The 21,573-nt window shown below is 36.9% G+C and overlaps 1 protein-coding gene across 3 annotated transcripts in view; it reads right to left on the bottom strand.

The window, feature by feature from the left end:
- Nucleotides 1-21,573, bottom strand: part of LOC138748174 (mucin-2-like) — a 96,703-nt gene that overhangs the window by 46,117 nt on the left and 29,013 nt on the right. For all 3 annotated transcript variants that reach the window (XM_069907948.1, XM_069907950.1, XM_069907949.1), the window contains exons 15-28: nucleotides 20,649-20,743; nucleotides 19,509-19,635; nucleotides 17,743-17,989; nucleotides 17,605-17,660; nucleotides 17,425-17,519; nucleotides 16,078-16,229; nucleotides 14,026-14,164; nucleotides 11,571-11,675; nucleotides 9,582-9,770; nucleotides 6,309-6,548; nucleotides 6,058-6,214; nucleotides 3,125-3,250; nucleotides 2,712-2,853; nucleotides 460-491 (exon numbers count right to left, since the gene is read on the bottom strand). In XM_069907948.1, coding sequence (XP_069764049.1) covers nucleotides 460-491; nucleotides 2,712-2,853; nucleotides 3,125-3,250; nucleotides 6,058-6,214; nucleotides 6,309-6,548; nucleotides 9,582-9,770; nucleotides 11,571-11,675; nucleotides 14,026-14,164; nucleotides 16,078-16,229; nucleotides 17,425-17,519; nucleotides 17,605-17,660; nucleotides 17,743-17,989; nucleotides 19,509-19,635; nucleotides 20,649-20,743 — 1,902 coding nt within the window. The remainder of the gene's footprint in view (nucleotides 1-459; nucleotides 492-2,711; nucleotides 2,854-3,124; nucleotides 3,251-6,057; nucleotides 6,215-6,308; nucleotides 6,549-9,581; nucleotides 9,771-11,570; nucleotides 11,676-14,025; nucleotides 14,165-16,077; nucleotides 16,230-17,424; nucleotides 17,520-17,604; nucleotides 17,661-17,742; nucleotides 17,990-19,508; nucleotides 19,636-20,648; nucleotides 20,744-21,573) is intronic.

The following is a 21,573-nucleotide window of genomic DNA, read 5'->3' as shown; positions in this document are numbered from 1 at the left end:
GATTGAGATTCCTGCTCCTTCAAGCTCTATCTGAAGGGAATTTTATAATAGAGACTGATATCAACCTTAAAGTTACGTTGGAACCTTTAGTTAGGTAGTGTGACAATTCAAAAGGCCTAGAGTGCCATGGAAATGGCTTATTCCACCCCTAATTTGATTTATGTTAGAATTTGTAGATGACTGATAAACAGTCAAATGGGTCAATTTTATCTTTTTCAATTTTTACTAGACAGTAAATTAGGCCTGGATCCTAAAAAAAAAATGCTACGGAGACCTTTCACGCAACACAAGCAGGTATTGGTAACTGCCTGATGAAATCATCATGTATTTATCTCCCTGACCATCCCAACTTTGGGCAGTCTTCCAGGCCCAGATCCCTGATATTATCACATAAACACAGCGATATAATAATTCTGTTACAGCATCTACTGTTAACTGGTTAAAACAATGTTTACAAACCTCTGCAAATGACTTTTCCATTTTTGCATTCACTGCAAAAGATTGAAATTAATTGAAGTTATTGAAAAGAATTGAATAATGTGGTTCTTGCTTTTATAGCATACTTATTTCCCCCGGAAAATTTGCTTAGGCTCTTTGTTACTTGGTGATGGCTGTTGTCCTAAAAGCAAAATTTAATACTGCTAAGTGAGAGATTATTTTTAAATTATTCTGTCAGATTCTCAAACAATAAATGAATCAGTCTGTCATTTCTTAATAACTCTGGATGGACGTTATCCATGCAGAAATGAAACACCTGCAGTATACCAACTTAGAGAGTCATTTGCAGGTTCACAAGAACACTCACCAACCACCATCCCACATCACTCCTGCAATATTCTCATCACCATCATACTTTCTTGCTAAGTGCCAGACAGTGTTGACCCTTTCAACAAATTACCAAAGCATCATATTTTAACCCTATGAGAGAACTATGACCTCAGAAAATTCACTTCCCTCCTTTTTCTTAAAGAAACTGACTCTCTATGTTGCAGATCATTCCTGTGGCTTAGAGCATTGGAGACTGTGTTTCACAAAGCCACAAGGTCTTGTATAGCAGGTTAGATCACATGGGATTTAAGGCGAGCTGGCCAATTGGATTCAAAACTAGCTTAGTAGAAGGAGACGTCTCGTGGTAGTGGAGGGTTGCTTTTCAGATTAGAGGTTTGTGTTCACTGGTGTGATGTAAGGATGGGGTGTTGAGTCAACTGGTGTTTGTTATCTACGTTAATATTTGGATGGCAGTGTAGTTTGTGGTGGTATGTAATTATCCACATAGTTAACAAGATCAGTAAAATTGCAGATGAAACCAAGATTATTGGTATAGAGGTCAGTGAGGTAGGAAATCTAAGTGTACAACCGTTTCCAGACCATTTAGGATGGAAAGCTAAGGAGTGGCAAATGGAATTTAACTCTGACAAGTGTGAGATGCTGCACTTTGATCAGTCATAAATGGCGAAGCCCTGGAGAGTGTTGTAGAACAAAGGCATACAGGTGCATAGTTCTTGGAAAATGTCAACTCAGCCGGGCACAGTGGTGAAGAAGGCATTTCACATGCTTCCTTTACTGGGTGAGGTATTGAGTACAAATGTTGCGACCTCATGATTCAGCTGTGCAAGGTATTAGTGGGACCACACTTAAAGCATTGTGTGCATTCTGGTTGCTCCGTTGTTGGAAGAATATCAGTAAATCAGAGAGTTGTAAAAATAATTTGCCAGGTTATCAATGGAACTGGAGGGCTTGAGTTATTGAGAGAGGTTGGAACAGCTGTAGTATCTTTATTCCAAGAGTTCATGATGCTGAGGGGTGATCCTATGGAGGTTTATGAAATCATGAGGGGTATGGATAAAGCGAATGGTCAGTTTTTACCTCAGGGTAGACAAAACTAAAACAGGATAATTTATGTCAAAGATGAAAGTGAAGCAATTTTTAAAAAGGGCCTGAGGAGCAAAACTTCACTCAGGGTAGTCCATACCTGGAAAAAGCTGCTTGAGAAAACTGTAGAAGCAGGTACAATTGCAATGTTCAGAAGTTATTCAAACATATATGGATAGGAAGAGATTAGAAGGATATGGACTAAATCCAATACAGGACGATGAGGGCTAAGCACATAGAGGTATAATACATAATGATAGAAATTGATTGGGTGAAAGCAGAGTCTTTTGCCCAGAGTAGAGGAATTGCTAACCAGAGGAGGTAACAATTTAACAAGGAACCTGAGGAGTATTTTGTTTACACAGAAGGTTGTGAGTGTATGGAATGTGCTGCAAGAGGAGGTGGTTGAGGCAGGACCTATTGCAATGTTTAAGAAAAAAATTGATGGAAACATGGATAGGTTGAGAAGGAAATGGGCAGGTGGCCCCAGTGTGGGTGGGACATTTTGAATGGCACATTGAGGAGAAGGGCCTGTTTCCATGCTGTATGACTTCTGCGATTATAAATGGGAGCAGCTCAGAATCCCAACTTGGATGGCATCGCAAGTTGGGCTCTGTTGTAAGGACCAATGACTTTCTATGTCTCTAATGAAGGAATACAAAGCTTGAAGAGGATTTCTGGTATCTCATCCTATGAGATCTTTTACAATGCCAATAATTCCAAATTTAAAAATGTTCTTCAAATAGCTTTTTACAGATCAATATTTTTGTTAAAAAATTAATAAATTTAATTCATCGCTAATATGAACTTAAAAAATTGGAAGGTGCTTTTATAAGTACCATTCTTCACAATCATTCATTGTTCTGTTGCCTGGCTGCAAAATTTTCCCATTATAATAACAAGTACAGTCCGTTAAGATGACACATTTCATTTTGTTTTCATCCAGATAAGGGGCATTCTCAGGGCATCTTGCATAACAACCTGCGGTGAACAGAAAATGATAATGAGAGCAATGCAACAAGCTGCAATGCAATCTGCTGCATAATACTTTTGTAAATTTCACTGATTTTTAAATGGTTGGAGCATATTATTTTATCTTGCTATTTTTTAAAACTATACCTATCCCTCTTTTTAATTTGCTGCCACGTAAATGGAACATTACATGTTTTGTAAAAACGGCATAAATACCAGTCAGTGTTATTACAATTTCCAAAATGGAAAAAAGAACTGGAAAAATGTATTCAATCATAACCTTCAAGAACTGCAGAATATTTCTTTCCAATGAAATGGTCAGAGCATGTTTGTGTTCTTATCGTTCCACATGCCTGATAGTGCCAGCTGCATTCACCAGGAGTGTTGTAATAGTCACAGTACACAGCTACAATGTAAAGCAGGGATATTTTCCCATTAGCACCTCAAAATTGCTTCAGGTTTTATAAATCCATGTTATTTGTTATTGGCGACTTTCCTCTTCTGTTGTGAATGATCAGTAAAATGTCTTATTAGCTATAATTATGTAATTCGAACAATGATATAGACATCAATAACAGCTCGTTGTTATTAAAATGTAATCAGGTAGTAAGTAACAACATTCAGGTCTTCACGATAGGTCAGAGTGAGACTGGAAAGAAGAATTAAAGTGGCAGGCAACAAGATGCTGAGAGCCATCCTGTAGATTGAATGCAGGTACCCAAGTGATTAAAAACTACATGTAAAGACTTCTAATTGGTTTGTGGCCTCTTGTACTGTGAAATGAACCCCATGTAATCTTATGGAACAACACCTCAAATTCCATCTGGGTGCATTGCATCTCCTGTATTCAACATTGAATTTTACAACTTCAAGTAATTTGATTTTCCTGCCTGTATTAAGCATCCATGACATTAGCTCCATGTGTTGTTTTCTTTTTTCTCTCTCTGGGAATAGAGGACATGCTCAGTCTGATCAGCTGGGCACGTCTTCCAGCTCTATATTTCACACTCCTACATTCTTTTGTTTCTGATCTCACCCTCTAACTGTTCCATTCACTCGTAATTTAGTTTATAGCTTATCACCATGGTCAGCATGGTTTTGTCTTTTCAGTGATATCTCCCCTTTCCCACTCATCCTGTGTGATAGTACAGATCTATCACCAATGTACATAGTGTATATAGTTACTGTATCTAGACTGTGCTTACAGTGATTGGCTGAGAGCTAAGCCACGCCTACTGTCTGGGCCTTAAAGGGTTGCGTCCCTAGCCAGGTCGGATCATTCCGGCCACCTGTGAAGAGCTCCTGTCTTTTGCTAATAAAAGCCTTGGTTTGGATCAACAAGTCTTTGATTCTTTCGACGAGCTCTACGTCCTGCATGGGTGCCAGAGTTAGTGTAGCTAATACAGACCAGCGACCTTCGTTGCAAATCCGACTTTTGATTTTGTACATACAGGGTTGGAAGGTTAATTGGGTATGATTGAGCGGGATGGGTTTCATTGCTGAAAGGCTTTCTAACCTGCTGTATTGTTTTTAAAAAAAAACTTAACAAGCTTCTCTGGTATCCTTCCGAGTTCTGACAAAGGGTCTTTGATCTGAACTTTAACCATTTATCTTACCAGGTGTGAGGTTGTTGTTTGCCTATGAGACAGCCACTGGACAACAGAAACTAGGCTTATGCATTGATGGGAAGCACTGGAAATTAATTGTTGATTGGAATTCCACTTCCCAGGTTTTAATTCCAGTGGAGATTGAAAAGTGATTCTGATTTTTGAACTTGGTTTTGTTCATTTGGCCTTTGATTTCTGTGCAGGATTTTACATTGAACGAGATGTTTTATCCTTTGCTTTCTGGTTTTGATTCTGTCATCCTTGGGAATTCTTTGGCCCGATTGTTTGAAATGTCTCAGCATATTTTTTGTCTGTTCACACAGATCCCAGAGAACCTTTAAACCTTCAAATCACAATCAGTCTCATTGCAAAAACCCCAGCTAAAGATCCAGGACAACTGTAGGGCTCCTGATGCTCTTTCTTTCCTGCTGAGTACAAACTTCAATAGACAATAGGAGCTGGAGCTTCGGCTCGGTCAGGTGGGGGATGGATCAGTTCGAGCCAGCACCGCCATTTTAGATCATGGCTGATCATTACCATCAGTTCCCCTTTCCAGCCTTATCCCCATACCCCTTAACTCCTTTGCCCACTAGAGTCTTATCTAACTCTCTTTTGAACATAATCAGCGAATCTGCCTCTACCACCCTCTGTGGCAGAGCATTCCACAGATTCACACTTCTCTGGGTAAAAAAATGTTTTCTCATCTCCGTCCTAAAGGGCCTACCCTGTATTCTTAAACTATGCCCTCTAGTCCTCGTCTCCCCCATCATTGGGAACAAGTAATCCGACTTCACCCTGTCTGTCCCCCTGATGATTTTATATACCTCAATCATGTCCTCCCCTCATCCTTCTAAACTCCAATGGATACAAGTCCAGTTTTTCTAGCCTCTCAGCATATGTCAACCCCGCCATCCCTGGAACTAACCTTGTAAATCTGTGCTGCACACCCTCTATAGCTAGTATGTGGGAATGCTGAAAGACTTGAACAGAATAAATGTGGCAAGGTTATCTCCCATGGTAGGGGGAGCCTAGGACAAGAGGGTATCAATTATAGAAGAGATGTGGAAAAATGTATTTAAGCAGAGGGTCATGATTCTGTGGAATTTGTTGCAAAGTCGTTGGGTGTATTTAAGGCAGAAATTGATAGGTATTTAATTTGGGCATCAAGGGCTATGGGGAAAAGGTCAGGTGGGGGATGGATCAGTTCATGATAGAATGGAGGAACAGACTCAATGGTCCAATACCTTGTAATTTTGTGATATGAAGGCAGCCTGTGGGGCAGTGGTTGATGTTCTGGTGGTATCAGAAGGAATATTTCTTTTCCTCTATGACTCCCACTTACATCCTACAATGCTCAATTCCTGCCTTCTAACAGTGAGTCTTTAAAGAGTGCAAGCTACATCATTGATAGGAAAGAGGGAAAAAGGTTTCTGAAGTAAAATGACATGCAATAGTAAACAAATTCATTTATTATTTTTCATATTATTATCATCTCTTAAAAGAATTCCATAATATAATTTGGATTGAATAATAAATGTGTTGCTTGCATTGATCCAATAAATCTAATAATTACTTCTCAGCTATTACAGCAGTACCTAATACTTACGGCACAAGTCTGGTGTTCTCCATTGAATACAAACCCCTGCTCTATTACAAGCTTCAGCATACACAGCTACAGCAGTGCAGAATCCAAGATATTTGCCTTCCATGTCACAGGCACAAGCTTCTTGAACACAAGCATTGTAGTACGAGATTGGGTCCACCTAATAAAGTGCATCATCATGTTATTAGAAAGCACGTTTTTCAAACAACTTCATAATGATTCAAATGTATTTATTTCTTAATAATCTACTTCACCTTTTTATGGCATTTCTGAAACACAGTGGCCTTCATTATGCTGCATCTTCTTTGAGCCCATGCTAAACAGTATGGGTTTCTGTCACAAGGGAACGTTTGGTTCAATGTATCTGAACAAGACAATGAGGATTTCCAACTGTTTCCAAACTTTGCTGCATTGGTCACTAAAGAGTTTCCTTTTGTTATTAGATCATCTGAAACATCATCATTGAAATTTCCACACAGTCCACATACTTTGTTCTGTAAGTGAAAGTACATCACTAAAATTCTATACAACAATTCTAAACTACAATTGTAATTTGGGATTTACCACCATCAAAACCAAAGGACCCACTGAGTATAGAGCTGGAGGTCAGAAGAACTCACGTAAAATGTTAGTGGCTTAACATTGGTGATTTTTTTTTTTCAATCTCATTTCATGAAACAAATCCTTATCCCAGCACTGGTGGACTTGTTATCACTGAAGTTTCGCAACTCCTCCACCTTCATTACAAGCAACTTTTTGCTCCAACCAGTTTTTTAAATTTAAATTTAGATATACAGCAAACAGGCTCTTTTAGCTCACAAGCCCCTACCACTCAATTACACTGAATTGACCCACAACCCTGATACACTTTGAACAGTGGGAGGAAACCTGAAGCCCCAGGGAAAACCTATACAGAAACGGGGAGAATGTACAACTCCTTACAGACAGTCTGGGATTCAAACCCCAGTCCCAATCACTGTCGCTGTAACAGGCTTCCGCTAACCACTACACTAACTGTGCTATTTACTAACTTCCTAAAAACTTTGGCTGCATAAACAAAAAAAAAGCTATTCACCAGAATGATTTTTGTATTAAATTGGCTTTAAAGTTTAAAGTCTGTTGACCCTACAAAATTAAAAATATAAAATGCCTGAAATATTGTACTCGGAAGTCAAGCAGTATTTGAGAAGGGGAAAGATGGTAATATTTCACCTGATGGACTTCCATCAACACTATTCCAGCAACAAAATGTTATGCTTTGACATCTGTAAAAGATTTTTGATACAATTTTCAACAAATATTGATATATTCCACAAGTTATGACATGATCTTTAAGGGAGATCAGAAACAAATGTACAATAATATGAAGAACCTACATTAGGGAATGAGATAGGACAGATGACAGAAGTGTGTGTAGGGGAACACATTGGTTCCATAATGCCATTAGTTTCAAGATAATTATTGGAAAGAATAGGTATAGTTCTCAGGTTTAGAATCTCAATTGGAGAAAGGCCAACATTAATGAAATGAGAATGGGTCTGGAAAGCATGGCTTGTAAGGTTTTTTTTTCTGGCAAGGAAGGGCTTAGTAAGTGGGAAGACTTTAAAAGTGAAATTTTGAGAGTGCAGAACACATATGTTCCTGTCAGGATTAAATGCAAAGTTAACAGGCATAGGGAACCTTGGTTTTTGAGGGATATTAGGGATTTGGTACAGATGAAGAGAAAGATATATAACAGGTATGGGCAACAAGGAGCAAATGAGGTACTTTAGGAGTTTAAAATTGCAAGAAAAAAACAAGTAAGAAATCACGAGGGCTAAAGGAAGACATTTGGCAAAAATGGTGAGGGAAAATTCTAAGGGCATCTACATTAAGAGCAAAAGGAGAGTAAGAGATAAAATTTATCCTCTTGAAGATCAGAGTGGTCAGCAATGTTTGGAACCAAAAGAGATGGGAGATGTTAAATGTTTTTTTTTGCATTTATATTTACTCAGGAAACTGGAACAAAGTCAATGAAAGTGAGGCAAGTAAATAGTGAAGGAGATGGAATGTAGACATTAACGAGGAGGAGGTGCTTGCTATCTTAAGGCAAATAAAGATCGATAAATCCCCAGTGCCTGACAAGCTATTCCCTCAGACCTTAATGGAGGCTAGAGTAGAAATTGGAGGAACCCTGACAGATATATTTAACATGTCCTGAGCCATAGATAAGGTTATGAAGGATAGGAGGGTAGCTCATGTTGTTCCATTGTTTAAAAAAGGTTCAAAAAATAATCCAGGAAATTATAGGATGGTGAGTCTGGCATCAGTAATGGGTAAGTTATTGCAAGGTGTTTTAAGAGATCTGATTGGATAGACAGGGACTGATTAGGCATAATCAACATGACTTTATGCATGGTAGGTCATGTTTAATTAACATTGAGTTTTTTGAGGCAGTAACCAGAAAAGTTGTTGAAGGAAAAGCCATAGAGGTTGTCTACATGGACTTTAAATTTCAAATTAGACATACAGCACAGAAACAGGCCATTTCAGCCCACAAGCCTGTGCATCCCAATTACACCCAATTGACCAACACCTGTAGTATGTTTTGAATGGTGACAAGTGTGAGGTGTCAAGTTAGTAAATGGAAGGGCACTGAGGAGTGTGGTAGAACAGAGGGATCTGGGAATACAGATACATAATTCCTTGAAAGTGGTATCACAGGAAATGGGGGTCATAAAAGGAGTTTTTGGCACATAATAATTAAGTATAGGAGTTGGGATGTTATGGTGAAGTTGTATAAGACATTCGTAAGGCCAAATTTGGAGCATCATGTACATTTTGTCATCTTACTACAGGAAGGATATCAACAAGATTGAAAGAGTGCAGAGATGTCCAAGGATGTTGCCAGGACTTTGAAGAACTGAGTTACAGGGAAAAGTTAAACAGTTTACAACTTTATTTCCTGGAGTATAGAAGAATGAGGGGAGATTTGAGAGAGGTATACAAAATTATGATGGATGCAGATAGATAGAGTAAATGTAACCAGGCTTTTTCCACTTAGGTTAGATGAGGTAAAAGCTAAAGGCCATGAATTAAAAGTTAAAAGGGAAAAAGTTTAAAGGGAACATTAGAGGGAACTTCTTCACACAAGAGAGTGGTGGGAGTATGGCATGAACCCCCAGCTGAATTGGTAAATGCAAGCTCAATTTTGACATTTAAGAAAAATTTGGACAGGATGGGAGGGATATGGAGAGATATGGTCTGGGAACAGATCAGTGGGACTAAGCAGAAAAATAGACTAGAAGGGCAGGGGCCCTGTTTCTGTGCTGTTGTGTTCTGTGGTTCTATGGTTCTATTAAATCAGAATGCTTTAATATATTTATAGGCTATGTAATGTTCATGTAAGTAATTATGTTGAATGCTATAATAACTACAATATCTAACACATTTTTTGGAAGAAGTAGGGTTCTTAATGCATTGACTTACTATTAACCACATTAAAACAAACTGAAAATACTTGTATCTGATTTACAAGCTGCACGTACCTTCCATCTGGGATGCAGAGTTATTGAAAACATTGTGTGTCTATCCCATATCGCAGTAATCCCATTTGAAAATGAAAGAATTAAATAGAGTCCAACGGTGTGAAATGTATAAGAATTATCTTGACACTGGTCTTGGCGAGATTTATCACTCCTTACCACCCTTCCATCCGAAAGAAGAAATTCTACATCCTAAAGACAAATCACAAGGGGATCTTCACATGTTCATCATGATATTCAAATCCTAAAGTTTCGTTTAACACAATTTACAACGAATGCAGATCCCCCTCCTGCATTCCCAATGGAATGCTACCCTTCCCAATCCATTTCATTTGCACTCACCTTGAAAGCTTTCAATGCACTTGCAACTGCTTCTCTCCTCCATTTCATTTTATCTTTTTTCCCCTTCATTATGTTTTATTTTTAAAGTTGCACCCTCCAATTTTCTCTCAGCTTTTTAAGTACATTGAAATTGTAGCTTTTATCTTTTTTCAAATTCTCAGCATTTTAAACATGTAGATCATACAGCCACCAAGAGAGACGGAATTGTTATTGAACTAATGTGAAGCGCATGAATGGGTAAGGGCAAGACATGTTGGACCCAACAGGAAGGGGAGGGCAGGACTGCAGTCTGCGGACGGAGGAGGATATTCCATGGAAGTTCCTTCATTCAATAGCAGTGCACGGATTACAAATGATTGAGAAGCATTTTGCAAATGGGTAATATTGCTATCAATAGTATAAAATACTTTTTAAATGTGTTGCTTTAAGTGGTATACACAGATGTTCATAATTCAAATTCGTGATATTTTGAAATTGACAGCTCTCTGGAACCATTGTTTGGAACCTTGGTGTGAAATTGGATTCAGGGACTTCTAATTCAAATTTCACAGTATTGAGAAGCACTCCTGAACTTGATGCTATCTGGAAAATAAAATAGAAGCCATTCGAATACAAGGTATGTGGAGTCAGGGAATTTTATAGGGTGGAAAAAGCCCTTTGGTGCAACCAAATTGCCTCTATGAGCCAGTCCCATTTGCCTGCTTTGGTCCATATCCCTCAAAACCTTCCTCATCCATGTGCCTGTCCAAATGTCTTTAAATGTCATAATTTCACCTGCCTTGTACCTTCTTCTGGCAGCTCATTTCCATTCATGCACCATCATTTGTTTGAAAATTTTATTTTTCATTTGCATCAATTAATAAATATAACAATACAATACAAAATAATGCAAACCAATAAAAATGATACAAAATGATATTTTTTTAATTTTTATCCCCTCCCCAAAATAAAAAAGAGAGAAAAAAGAAAAAAAAACTTGAATTTATTTATCATTCACTATTCATATATTCCTACCATATTATTCTATCCTGTACATATTAATTGGGAGGAGCGGGTGTTATGGTCGATGTGGATGGACTCTTACTGATGAAATCCATATATGGCTTCCAAATCCGATAAAGATTCTCAGGTTGATTCCTTAAATTCTAAGTAATCTTTTGAATTTCTGTATGCCATCTATCCAACATTATAAAATTATCCGACTTCCATGTTACTGCCATACATTTTTGTGCCACTATTCATGCACCATCCTGAGTAGTTTATGCTTTTCATCGGTTTATCATATTATTATGTGGCAAATGTGACTCCTGGGGTTTTGAGTGATTGAAGAGCTGATTGATTAGGTTATGAAGCAACATGCTGCTAAATCAATTTTTGGGTGAATATGTTATTGAGTGATATGATAGCCATTGTTTTTTTTTCTCCACAGAGTGCAACTATTTGATCTTTTAAAATTGAGATTCTACTTAGTTTAAATCAGTGACTAGATTTTGACCAAGTTGAACACATGTAATGTGATGAAGTAGCAAATGTGGTAAATTAGTAAAGACCCTCTGTAATATTTGCATCCAACTTGAAAACTTAAAACCCCACAAATATAGTAATATCCATTAATAGTAATAGTTCCATTTCAAAATTAAAGATACAGACCGCAAACAAAATTTTGATGTTTCTTGAGCAGGTCACACCATTTTCACAACATGGAACACTTTCTGATAATATTTGAAATGTCCCTTCTTCTTGATTGCAGTAGTCCTAAACAGAATAAAAATACAAATAAAAATGCAAGGGGAAAGGCTTTTGCATCTGCTTGTATGGGCTCATGAGAATGAACATACTCATTTTGAAGTTGATAGCTTTTTCATTGAAGAATCAACTTCCGAATATTTTCACAAACAAAAGAGTCAGAGTTGAGTTGCTCAGGACCAATCCGTTTGTTTGGAATGGGTGCAGAAGGCTAACGGAGAGAATGTATACCCTCCCTGTAAATTTCTCAAAACCTTTTTAAAAATTTTTATTTTTCACACTGTGAACCTTATCAATCAAAATATATACAAACATTTCCCTCTTAAATATACACAGTGGCATTTTCTCCCTTTTTTTCCCCTTCCCTTCCCTCCCCCCTTCCCACCCCCCTCCAAACCCATTTAACGTTCAACATATACAATACAATAAAACCATTAAACAATGTCATCACACAATGAAAATAAACAAGAAAATTGTGTCATCTACTTTTACTCTAAATCGAGTCATTTTGTCGTCTTCTCCTTTTATCATTTTAGGGGGTGGAGGACCGAGGCAAGCCCTCTCTGTTGTGTTCCATGTACGGCTCCCAAATTTGTTCAAATAATGTGACTTTATTTTTTTAATTATATGTCATTTTTTTCCAATGGAATACATTTATTCATTTCCATGTACCATTGCTGTACTCTCAGGCTCTCTTCTGATTTCCAAGTTGACATTATATATTTCTTTGCTACAGCTAAGGCTATCATAATAAATCTTTTTTGCGCTTCATCCAGTTTGAGGCCTAATTCTTTACTTCTTATATTACTTAGAAGAAAGATCTCTGGATTTTTTGGTATATTGCTTTTTGTGATTTTATTTAATACCTGATTTAGATCTTCCCCAAACTTTTTCACTTTCTCACATACCCAAATTGCATGTACTGTTGTTCCCATTTCCTTTTTACAGAGCATAACTTTTCCCACATTTCATTTTTTATCTTTATGTTTAAATCTTTTTCCCACTTTTGTTTGGGTTTGAGGCAGAGTTGATGGATTCTAAAGATCACAGGTGATATTATTCTAATTTTTTGGAATTGGAGTAAATTTATAAATAACACATTAATTTTTACCATTCAAATGCAAAAAGATTTATGCATTGGTTTTACATTTCTTTATCTTGTTATTCTAACTAATGGCATTTACTTATCCATCTGAGCCCACATGGCTACCACTACTTTCTTATTTAACTTCCTCTCCAATTTTGCTAAGATGGCTAGGAATTTCTGAAGTAACTTAAAAAAAATACAAAGAAAAAAATGCCAAAAAATCATCATAATCTCTGCAAGTTTTATCTATTTTTTCATTATAGGGCAAACAACAGCAAAGATTAGTCCAAAACATAATTCTTTACTCTCTACCCTGCTCAGAGGATGATGCTTTAAAAGTACCTCTCCTCGTCTCTGCACATTCACTTCTTCAAACTCTCTACCAGCTAATATGAAGGCTCTAGCCTTCAACCTCTATCTTTAAGAAGGGAAATCTTACAAAAATGTATGTTTTCACCAAGTACCGTGAGAGATAATTCCAGCCAATAGTACTGGAATCACATAAAAAATGGAAGCATTGGCCAGCAGTGTAAAGTAAGCAGAAAAGGGAGAATGGATTGCAGATCAAAGAACAAATACCAGGGAATCGAAACAAAAATGCAAATGGCGAAGAGATAAAAGGATTACATAAAAAAGGTGAACGAAGGAATGAAAAATAATAACATTGCGATAACATTGATACCAAAATGAGAAATGGGTAGTGTTGGGAGGAAAAAAATAGATGGTAGTGGAGGAGGAGAAAAGAAGTTGAAGGTGGAAAAGGAAATAAATGTCAATGAAAGGATATAAATGGATGGGTGTGTTTATATAAAAAAATAAAAAAAATGAAATGAGTGAGATCAAGGCAGATGTCGAGAATAATACATTGTTGAGAAGTACAGGAAGAGCCGAGCCCTATATGGAGCAAATAAATAATCCTTCCATTCAGTGTAATTTAATGTAGTTCCCGCCAGTATAACAGTGTGACCACTTTCAGATTGCTCTTGCATAGAGACAGTATAGTCTGCCTTAATCCCATGTAGACATTGATTTCTATCTTTATGCCCCAAATTTAAAAATAAAAAGAGAGAATTGATTTCCACGTAGTCGGAGTTGAGAAAATGTTACCAAATATTTAAATATTTTTGAAAACAAAGTATTAAGATTTTGTTGCCACTGGGTTTAGAAACAGGGCAATATGGTACTATGAGCATATTAATAAGTAAAAATGCATATCAACCAATGTCCAAAATATATTTCAATAGTTCATTTGAAGTACATAGTCTTATTTACCTCAACAAAAATATATTCACAGTTGCCATCAAACATGTATCTTTTTCTGTCAAAAGTTATATATTGACCATCTCCATAAACCTGGCAAATCTTTGGACATGGGTTTGTAGTGCAATTCCATATTCCAGCTTTACACAAGCTGTGATAGAATAAATACAACAAAAAAATTATTGTAATCTTGGCTGGTGTAAACACTGAAAATATTCCTGAGAGCTCACGTCTTTCTTCTGGAGACTATTGCATAAATCTATCCATTTTGCTATCCCTTTCAGATGAAGCATTGCTCTAACCAAATGGAACAGATTTTCAATATTTTGAAACATCTTTTTTGAGTTATAAGTTATAAACCCAGCAGATAACATGTAATATAATTCTATGCTGTGATTTCATTTTCAAAGAATGCATTACAAATGATGACAGAAATAACAAAGAAAAATAAGAAAGTTCAACCAAGTTTCAGTTCAAATTCAATGACTCTATGTTAACATAATGAATAATTGAATATTTATTTTAGTGTTGATCATTCACAGTCGATGACATTTCTGATGTACTTAGATTTCAGTCCAATCTCATTTCCAACACTTCCCACCTCCCACACCCACTCCATCCCCACCCTCCAAGCCCCAATATCAGATCTATCCTTCACCCTGTTGTGTGTCCCTTTGCCTAATACAGTAAGATCCATGGAATCCAGCACCTAAGGGGATCGCTGATGTTAGATATGCAAATTTTCTGTTTGACAGACACATTCTTACAATGCCTAACTAATACACCTGCATTAAGAATAACCTATTTAAAAGACAAAAGGCAGTGCAAACTGTAATTTGAAAAAAAAATCAGTATTGTAGTCCTTAATTATGTAAAGTTCATTTTAATCAGGTAATCCATGTAGCTTACAAAATTAAAATTTCAATTTAAACCCTGGTTGCTGGGGTTGTAACAGTGTTGTGTAACCATGCTACCATTATAATGAACCTCCCTCCCCTAAATTTACAGATATCGCCTTACTAATATACTTAATAATGATAAATACACATACAAGGTAGGGATAGAGAGACACTTTGGAAGAGTTGTCCCAGCAGTGAGTGGCATTGACCGGCTCTTCATCCTGGGCGATGCCATTTTATTCAAACACAACTTTATTGAAACTTTATTCAAACAGCTGCTGTGGGCAGAGCATGATCAGGGTGCTCTGCTGTCTGAATATTTTCTCCTATTTTCATCATGGGGTTGTATGTGGCTTTGGAAAACATTTACTTTTACAATGTTAAACTTGTATTTAAATTTTTATTATTATAAATTCATTAATTTATTTATTTTCCCTTTTTTTGAAGGTTGTTTTGGTTGCCAGTTACTTGAATTCTGGATACATATATATTTGTGTGTGTGTGTGTGTGTGTGTGTGTGTGTGTGTGTGTGTGTGTGTGTGTGTGTGTGTGTGTGTGTGTGTGTGTGTGTGTGTGTGTGTGTGTGTGTGTGTGTGTGTGTGTGTGTGTGTGTGTGTGTGTGTGTGTGTGTGTGTGTGTATAAAAAAACTGTGTGAAACGTGCGCGCACACACACACACTCACACTGTTTGCATTTTTTTGTTTTTGCAACATGGTTTACATTTTATTAAAAAAAAAAATTTTTTGAAACACACTGTATGTGTGTATGTAACCTATGACCATGTCCTCCTCCTTGAACATTTGGAAGTGGCTACCCTACTTGGCATAGAGACTTTTGTGTTTCATCAGACCCAGGACAGCTCCAGCCTCCTAACCCAAAGCAACTTACTCCCTCCGGTTCTCTTGACTGATTGTCATCCCCCAGTCTGTGGCCTATCTGATTCTGAGCATCTTCCATGGTTGCTGTGAGTAAGTCTTGCACAAAATTTTCTTGGACCTATCTCGTTTTCACATTGAGGAAATTCCTGGCTGGACTATTTCTGCCATTCATAGAAATTCTTCTGCAGGAAAATGGGATCAGGAAAATGGGTGGAAACCTTGCTCCTTGGACAATCTCAAAATAGCTATGTAACTTTCACTTTAAATTTTGAATAATATTGTCTCACCATTTATTGCAGTCCTTCTTCATTATTTTTCCATTGGGATGCTTTTCTCCTCCATACAAACAAGGGCACTGTTCAGGACAAATGCACCTTTCAGCATCACCTTCCACAAGATCATCAGGACAGACACAGCCAGGAATACACCCACTATCATCCTTTAAAGTAAAACACCAGCATCAAGTTTCCAAACAGTTAAGTGCATTGAAAAGCAAACAGTGCAGATTTCCATAGCTTCAATGCAAGCTTCCTGGCAAGATCATATTTTTCTTATGTTCAAGATATAATTTGCATATCGGGCAAAGTTAATAATATCCAATGGTGAATTTCTTTGAATTTATGTTACAAAATAAAAAAAGTTATGAGCTAAATTGATTATCTTAGCCATTGCAGGGTCAGATACAGAAGTCTGCCCTGACGCATAGAAGTTGCTGCTCATCTTTTGGAGAATTGAGCAACAAAATTTATGTTCCTTGAACCTAGGAGTTCACTATAGTTCCCAAGAACACTATAAAAATAATTTTCAAAAATCACTTTCACACCTTTATCAAAGCTCAACTCATGCAAGACCATGAGCCGAGATGACAGTCTTATTCAGTCATAGAATGAAACCACATATTACATCAATCTTGCATGATGTGTATGCAAAATAGCATCTTGTCTGGATAGTCTGGAACATCCAAGTTTACAATATCTTTCTTTTGCAATCTTTTTATTGATTTTAAGTCAAAAATTATTCATAAAGTCTGAAAAACCTCCGTCCAGTATCTTCTAAGCCTCAAACAAGTCCAGAACACATAGATTAAAGACTCATATTCAAAAACATTTATCTTTACACATGTGAACTCTATGGACTACTTTAAATTGTAAGAGAGAATGACAAGCATGTAATGATGAGGTTTTAATCAATTAAAAGATCAAATTCTAACTCTCTTCAGATTTGAAAAATCTAAGGTCTGTACCCATGTTTTTACAATTTTATCTAATGGAGCTTGATGCAATTTCAACATCATTTCATAAAGGTTATGGAGAGAAGGCGGGGACGGGGTACTGAACTTTAAGATCAGCCATGATCTCGTTGAATGGCGGAGCAGGCTCAAACGGTCGAATGACCTACTCCTGCTCCTATCTTCTATGTTTTTATGTTTCTATAAAAAGGTTGTAAATTAAAAATTGCATCAATAATATTTGGGTCAGGAGCATTAGGAAACTCTTAATTGGGATAGGAGAAAGTTTCTAATCTGCAAACATCATGTTTACAATATCAAATAAATAATTTACAGCAATTTTCCAGTCCCATTTAGTGGAAAGACCACAAAACAACAGTAGAGTAAATATAGGAGGATCACTCACAGAAAGTATATTCCGACCTCCGCATGACCTTTGAATGCCTTGTTTCTTTAAAGTAATGTTGGAGCAATCATTATATACTTTTCCATTTGGACATTCTGTGAAAGAAAATATTGTTTAAAAAATAAATGATTTTAATTGTTCATCCTGGAGCCACAGGAATAAAATGAAGCAGCTGCTCACCCCTACTGATTGTTGTAGGAACTGTGGGACAGTCAAGTTTCCCATCTTCGCATTTGCTGAATAGAGAAACACTGTTATATTTTTGCACGTATTTAATTGTTCAGTCAATATTTTGGGAATATGCAAAAGGACACTTACCAGTTTGCACCATTCATTGTAATACTTTGCCCTTTATTGACAACTGTTTCACCAATGTAACAAGGGCAGTCTGACTTATCAATACAAACTCCAAACCTATCCATGTACTTTCCCTCAGGGCAACCACAGCCAAACACAGGAACATCCTCGACTCCACAAGTGTAATCATCCTCTGCTAGTGATCTACAGGTACGGTTACAGGCTCTCATGTCATTTTCAAAGACCTGAGTTTCGGTGCATGGCTTATCTGGAAAGAAAACCCAAACTTTCATTAGTATTGCATGTTGTGATAAAATTCCAACAGATCAGTCTCTATTTCCCACTGAGAGTTGGAGAGACTTCCGGAAAAAAATGGAGAGTTGATGGCTAATCAACTGAGAGAAGTTGTATTCTATTTGCCACAGTTTGCCAATGCACATGAGGAGTAATGGAATAGTTCCGAGTTTGCAAATCAGAAGGTGAGATTGATTGGATTAGGGATAGAAAGGACAAATGACTGAATAGATTAAAGGAATAATGTGAATGAACTAAGTTTGAGGAAATAAAAATCTCTAAAAATCCACAAAATGGGAGATTCTTAAGACATCTTAATGTTAAATCTCAACAAATGTGTATTGATGAATACACATTGGAAATTAGATGAAAAGAAGCTGTCCTTATCTAATAATACTTGATTCTTAGTGATTTTATTTCACGACAAACAATCTGCATTGAAGCAAATGAAATGCACCCTAATCTGATCGTTTAATAGGGCAAGCGATTTAAATGTTAAAATCAGACATCCTTAAACTTAGCTAAATAATCTTAATTTCACAATAACAGCTACTAGTATTATAGTCAAGGAAGAATTTGTAGGACTTCAAACAGTTAATTCTGTGTAACTGGGAATGAGGTAATACATTGGAAATAATTTTGTGATATTCTCCATCAAATCTGTCTTGACATGTTCCAAAAATGATATTTCATCTATTTACTTTTCATTGTGGTCAATTTACACTCTACATGCAGTGAAATCTTTTTAAAATATTTGAAGAAAAATCCTTATTTGAGCAGCCAGATGGACTAATAAACAAAGGAAAACACTCTTTACTCATCTTTCATATATTTATTATATATCAAATGGATTAATCGGCTACCGGTGGGTGCAGTGGGATGGACATACAAAGGGATGGGAGGCAAATTAATTCATATCCAGCTTTAACCAGACTCTCCATTAAATGGCCAGAAGTAATGTTGTTCCATAAACTGGAGAGGATCAGGGACATAAAGACTGAAATATACAAGAATAGGGATGGTCTGGATATCAGGAAGTTATTTCTCCCTTGCTAAACTTGTGATCCTCTTGGATAAGAAGCAATTGAGGCTAACACCACCAGAACTTTAGTCTGGAAACACAAGGGACTGCAGTATTGGAGGAGATCAGCAGGACAAAGAGCATCTTTGGAGGCAAAGGTCAAGACCCTGCATCAGGACTGGACATTTAATCTACACTGATTCTTGATTGTAGCTGAGGCTGCTTTCAGTGCAAGGAAAGTGACACATTGTCCATGTAACTTGGGTTAACATTGACCAGTTGACAGCATCAGAGAGCAACTATTCCAATGGATAGGTAGATAGATAGGTAGACACAAACAAGATGGTGGTCTTGGCACACTTTGCATGTCATTCAGTTCCACTGATTACAGGAGTATTATAATGAATCCAAAAGAAAGAACTGTTCCATATTCTCAATTTATTTTTCTTAAAAACAACGGATAAAAACCTACTGCAAATGCCTTTTCTCCAGTTTCTCACGATGATACCATTAGCAGCACACTCACGGACGTACGCTCCTAATGCCGCACACAAGCAATTGTTGATGTTCTCACAGGTACAGGTAGCAGCCAAACACATCTAAATAAATGTCCAGTTATAAGAGTTAGGTTTCTTTGAAAAGGTAATGTGCAATATAATTATTTTAGATCCATAATCCAAATTTATTTCATCTAAATTTAAAATTTACAAAACCACACCTATAAATTTTAAAAAGAGAAATGATCATACTGCAAGTTTAAGCTATAGTTTGATTTCTTTCATAGCAACGTATTCATTATTCAATTCTCAGCAGAATAGTTTTAATATACTGTGCACCAAATTTGATCTCAATTAAATGGCGGTTCTAGCAAGTGAATTTTCCAACACTAATAAAGGCTACAACAACAAGAGGCAATGTTATCATTCAGAGTTTGAAGTCTTGCAATCTTTGCCTCAAGACATTCCAGATCACTTTTACTCCTCTTCAGTAGACCTATGGTGTTGCAATATAGGAAACGTGCCAGCCAAATTTTCACAATCAGCTTTCACGAGGACTATTATTGATGGCTAGGGTATTTGTTTTACAATGCATTGGTGTGGTGGACTGTTAGACAGAATCAGACACACACAAGGTAAAGACTGTACAACAGGCTTTAAACCACAAAGACTTCCACAGAGCCAGGCTGGCTATGGCTGCAGCAACTCTGTGTGAGGCCTCGGGAGGCTGGCATAGGCTTATATCCCCGAGGGTGATTGACACCCGACGGACATTTAATCTACACTGATTCAGCCCCGGTGGGGCTTGATCCATTCAGGCTGACTGATTGACAGCTGGCCAGGTGTTGTCCTGTCCCCTTACACTCCCGCAGGTACAGAGGTTGCCCTTTGCAGTAGGCTGGTGGAGTGCCACCACAATTGGCCAACAAAACAAGGATTCTTTTGTCTTCATCAGGAAGCTAGGTGGAGCCTTTAGCTAAAGGATGACACCTTTAGCACTGCAATACCCTTGGGCCCAACTTCTTGAGCTGTTCAAATTCACATCTTTCAAACTCTGGTGAAAGTGCAACAAGATTATGGACAGACAATTCATAATATTTTCTCTGATTTCTTACTTGATAATATTTAAAATAATCCACTGTGGAATGACAAATGGAGAAAGCACTTGCTGAATCTTTTAATGAAGAACAATGCAGCTTGGCATAGTTTTCTGTAATCAAATTTTAAGAATTGATCAGCTGAATCAAAACTACACTTACACAGCATTGTAACAGATTTTTAGAATAAAATTATGGCAATTGAGATTTATCAGCAAAACAGATAAACTTACTAGTTATCAATAAACATAAATTAATCAACAATAGTTGTTGCCTAGAATTATTTCTAAAAAGTTTCAGCACTAGATTCACAGTCAGATTAAGTATTGATTTTATCCAATGATCTCTACAATAGCCAAATAGTTTCACAAGAGAAATAACCAAAGCAGTGAAACACATTACAACCAATATATAGTAAAACACATTTAGGAGATCAGGTAACTACACTGTAAAGACATTGATAAACTTTGCACATAAAAACGACCAATTTTTCTATCCCAGCAGCCATAGAGAAGCAGAGACACAAGGGAGACTACCCAAGGATACAGTTTACTATTGGTTAGGTTTCTGCAATGCACTGTATACAGAATTTTTAAGTCAATGGTTAAATCTTATACTTCCAGTATTGATGAAAAGGTGTTGATAAACTCACTTCATCATTAAAACACATTTATTATGAAATTTGATTAAAATTATTACTGTAATTAGAAATCAGACAATTTATGCACGTTAGTGGATTATTTGTACACCTTTAGGACCAGGTCAATGGGACTAGCAAAATAATGGTTGACACAGACTAGAAGGGCCAAATAGCCTGTTTTCTGTGTTGTAGCATTCTATGTTCTATGGCTTTTGCCAAAAAGGAGGCATTTATGTCATTCAATAGTCATTGTGTGATGTTTGTGCTCTAATAGAATGAATGTTTGTGCTAAATCTTTGCCAA

Source organism: Narcine bancroftii, chromosome 13, assembly GCF_036971445.1.
Source record: "Narcine bancroftii isolate sNarBan1 chromosome 13, sNarBan1.hap1, whole genome shotgun sequence".
NCBI lineage: Eukaryota > Metazoa > Chordata > Chondrichthyes > Torpediniformes > Narcinidae > Narcine > Narcine bancroftii.
The sequence above is the reverse complement of the archived record's forward strand: the minus strand, read 5'-3'. Positions and strand labels throughout refer to the sequence as shown.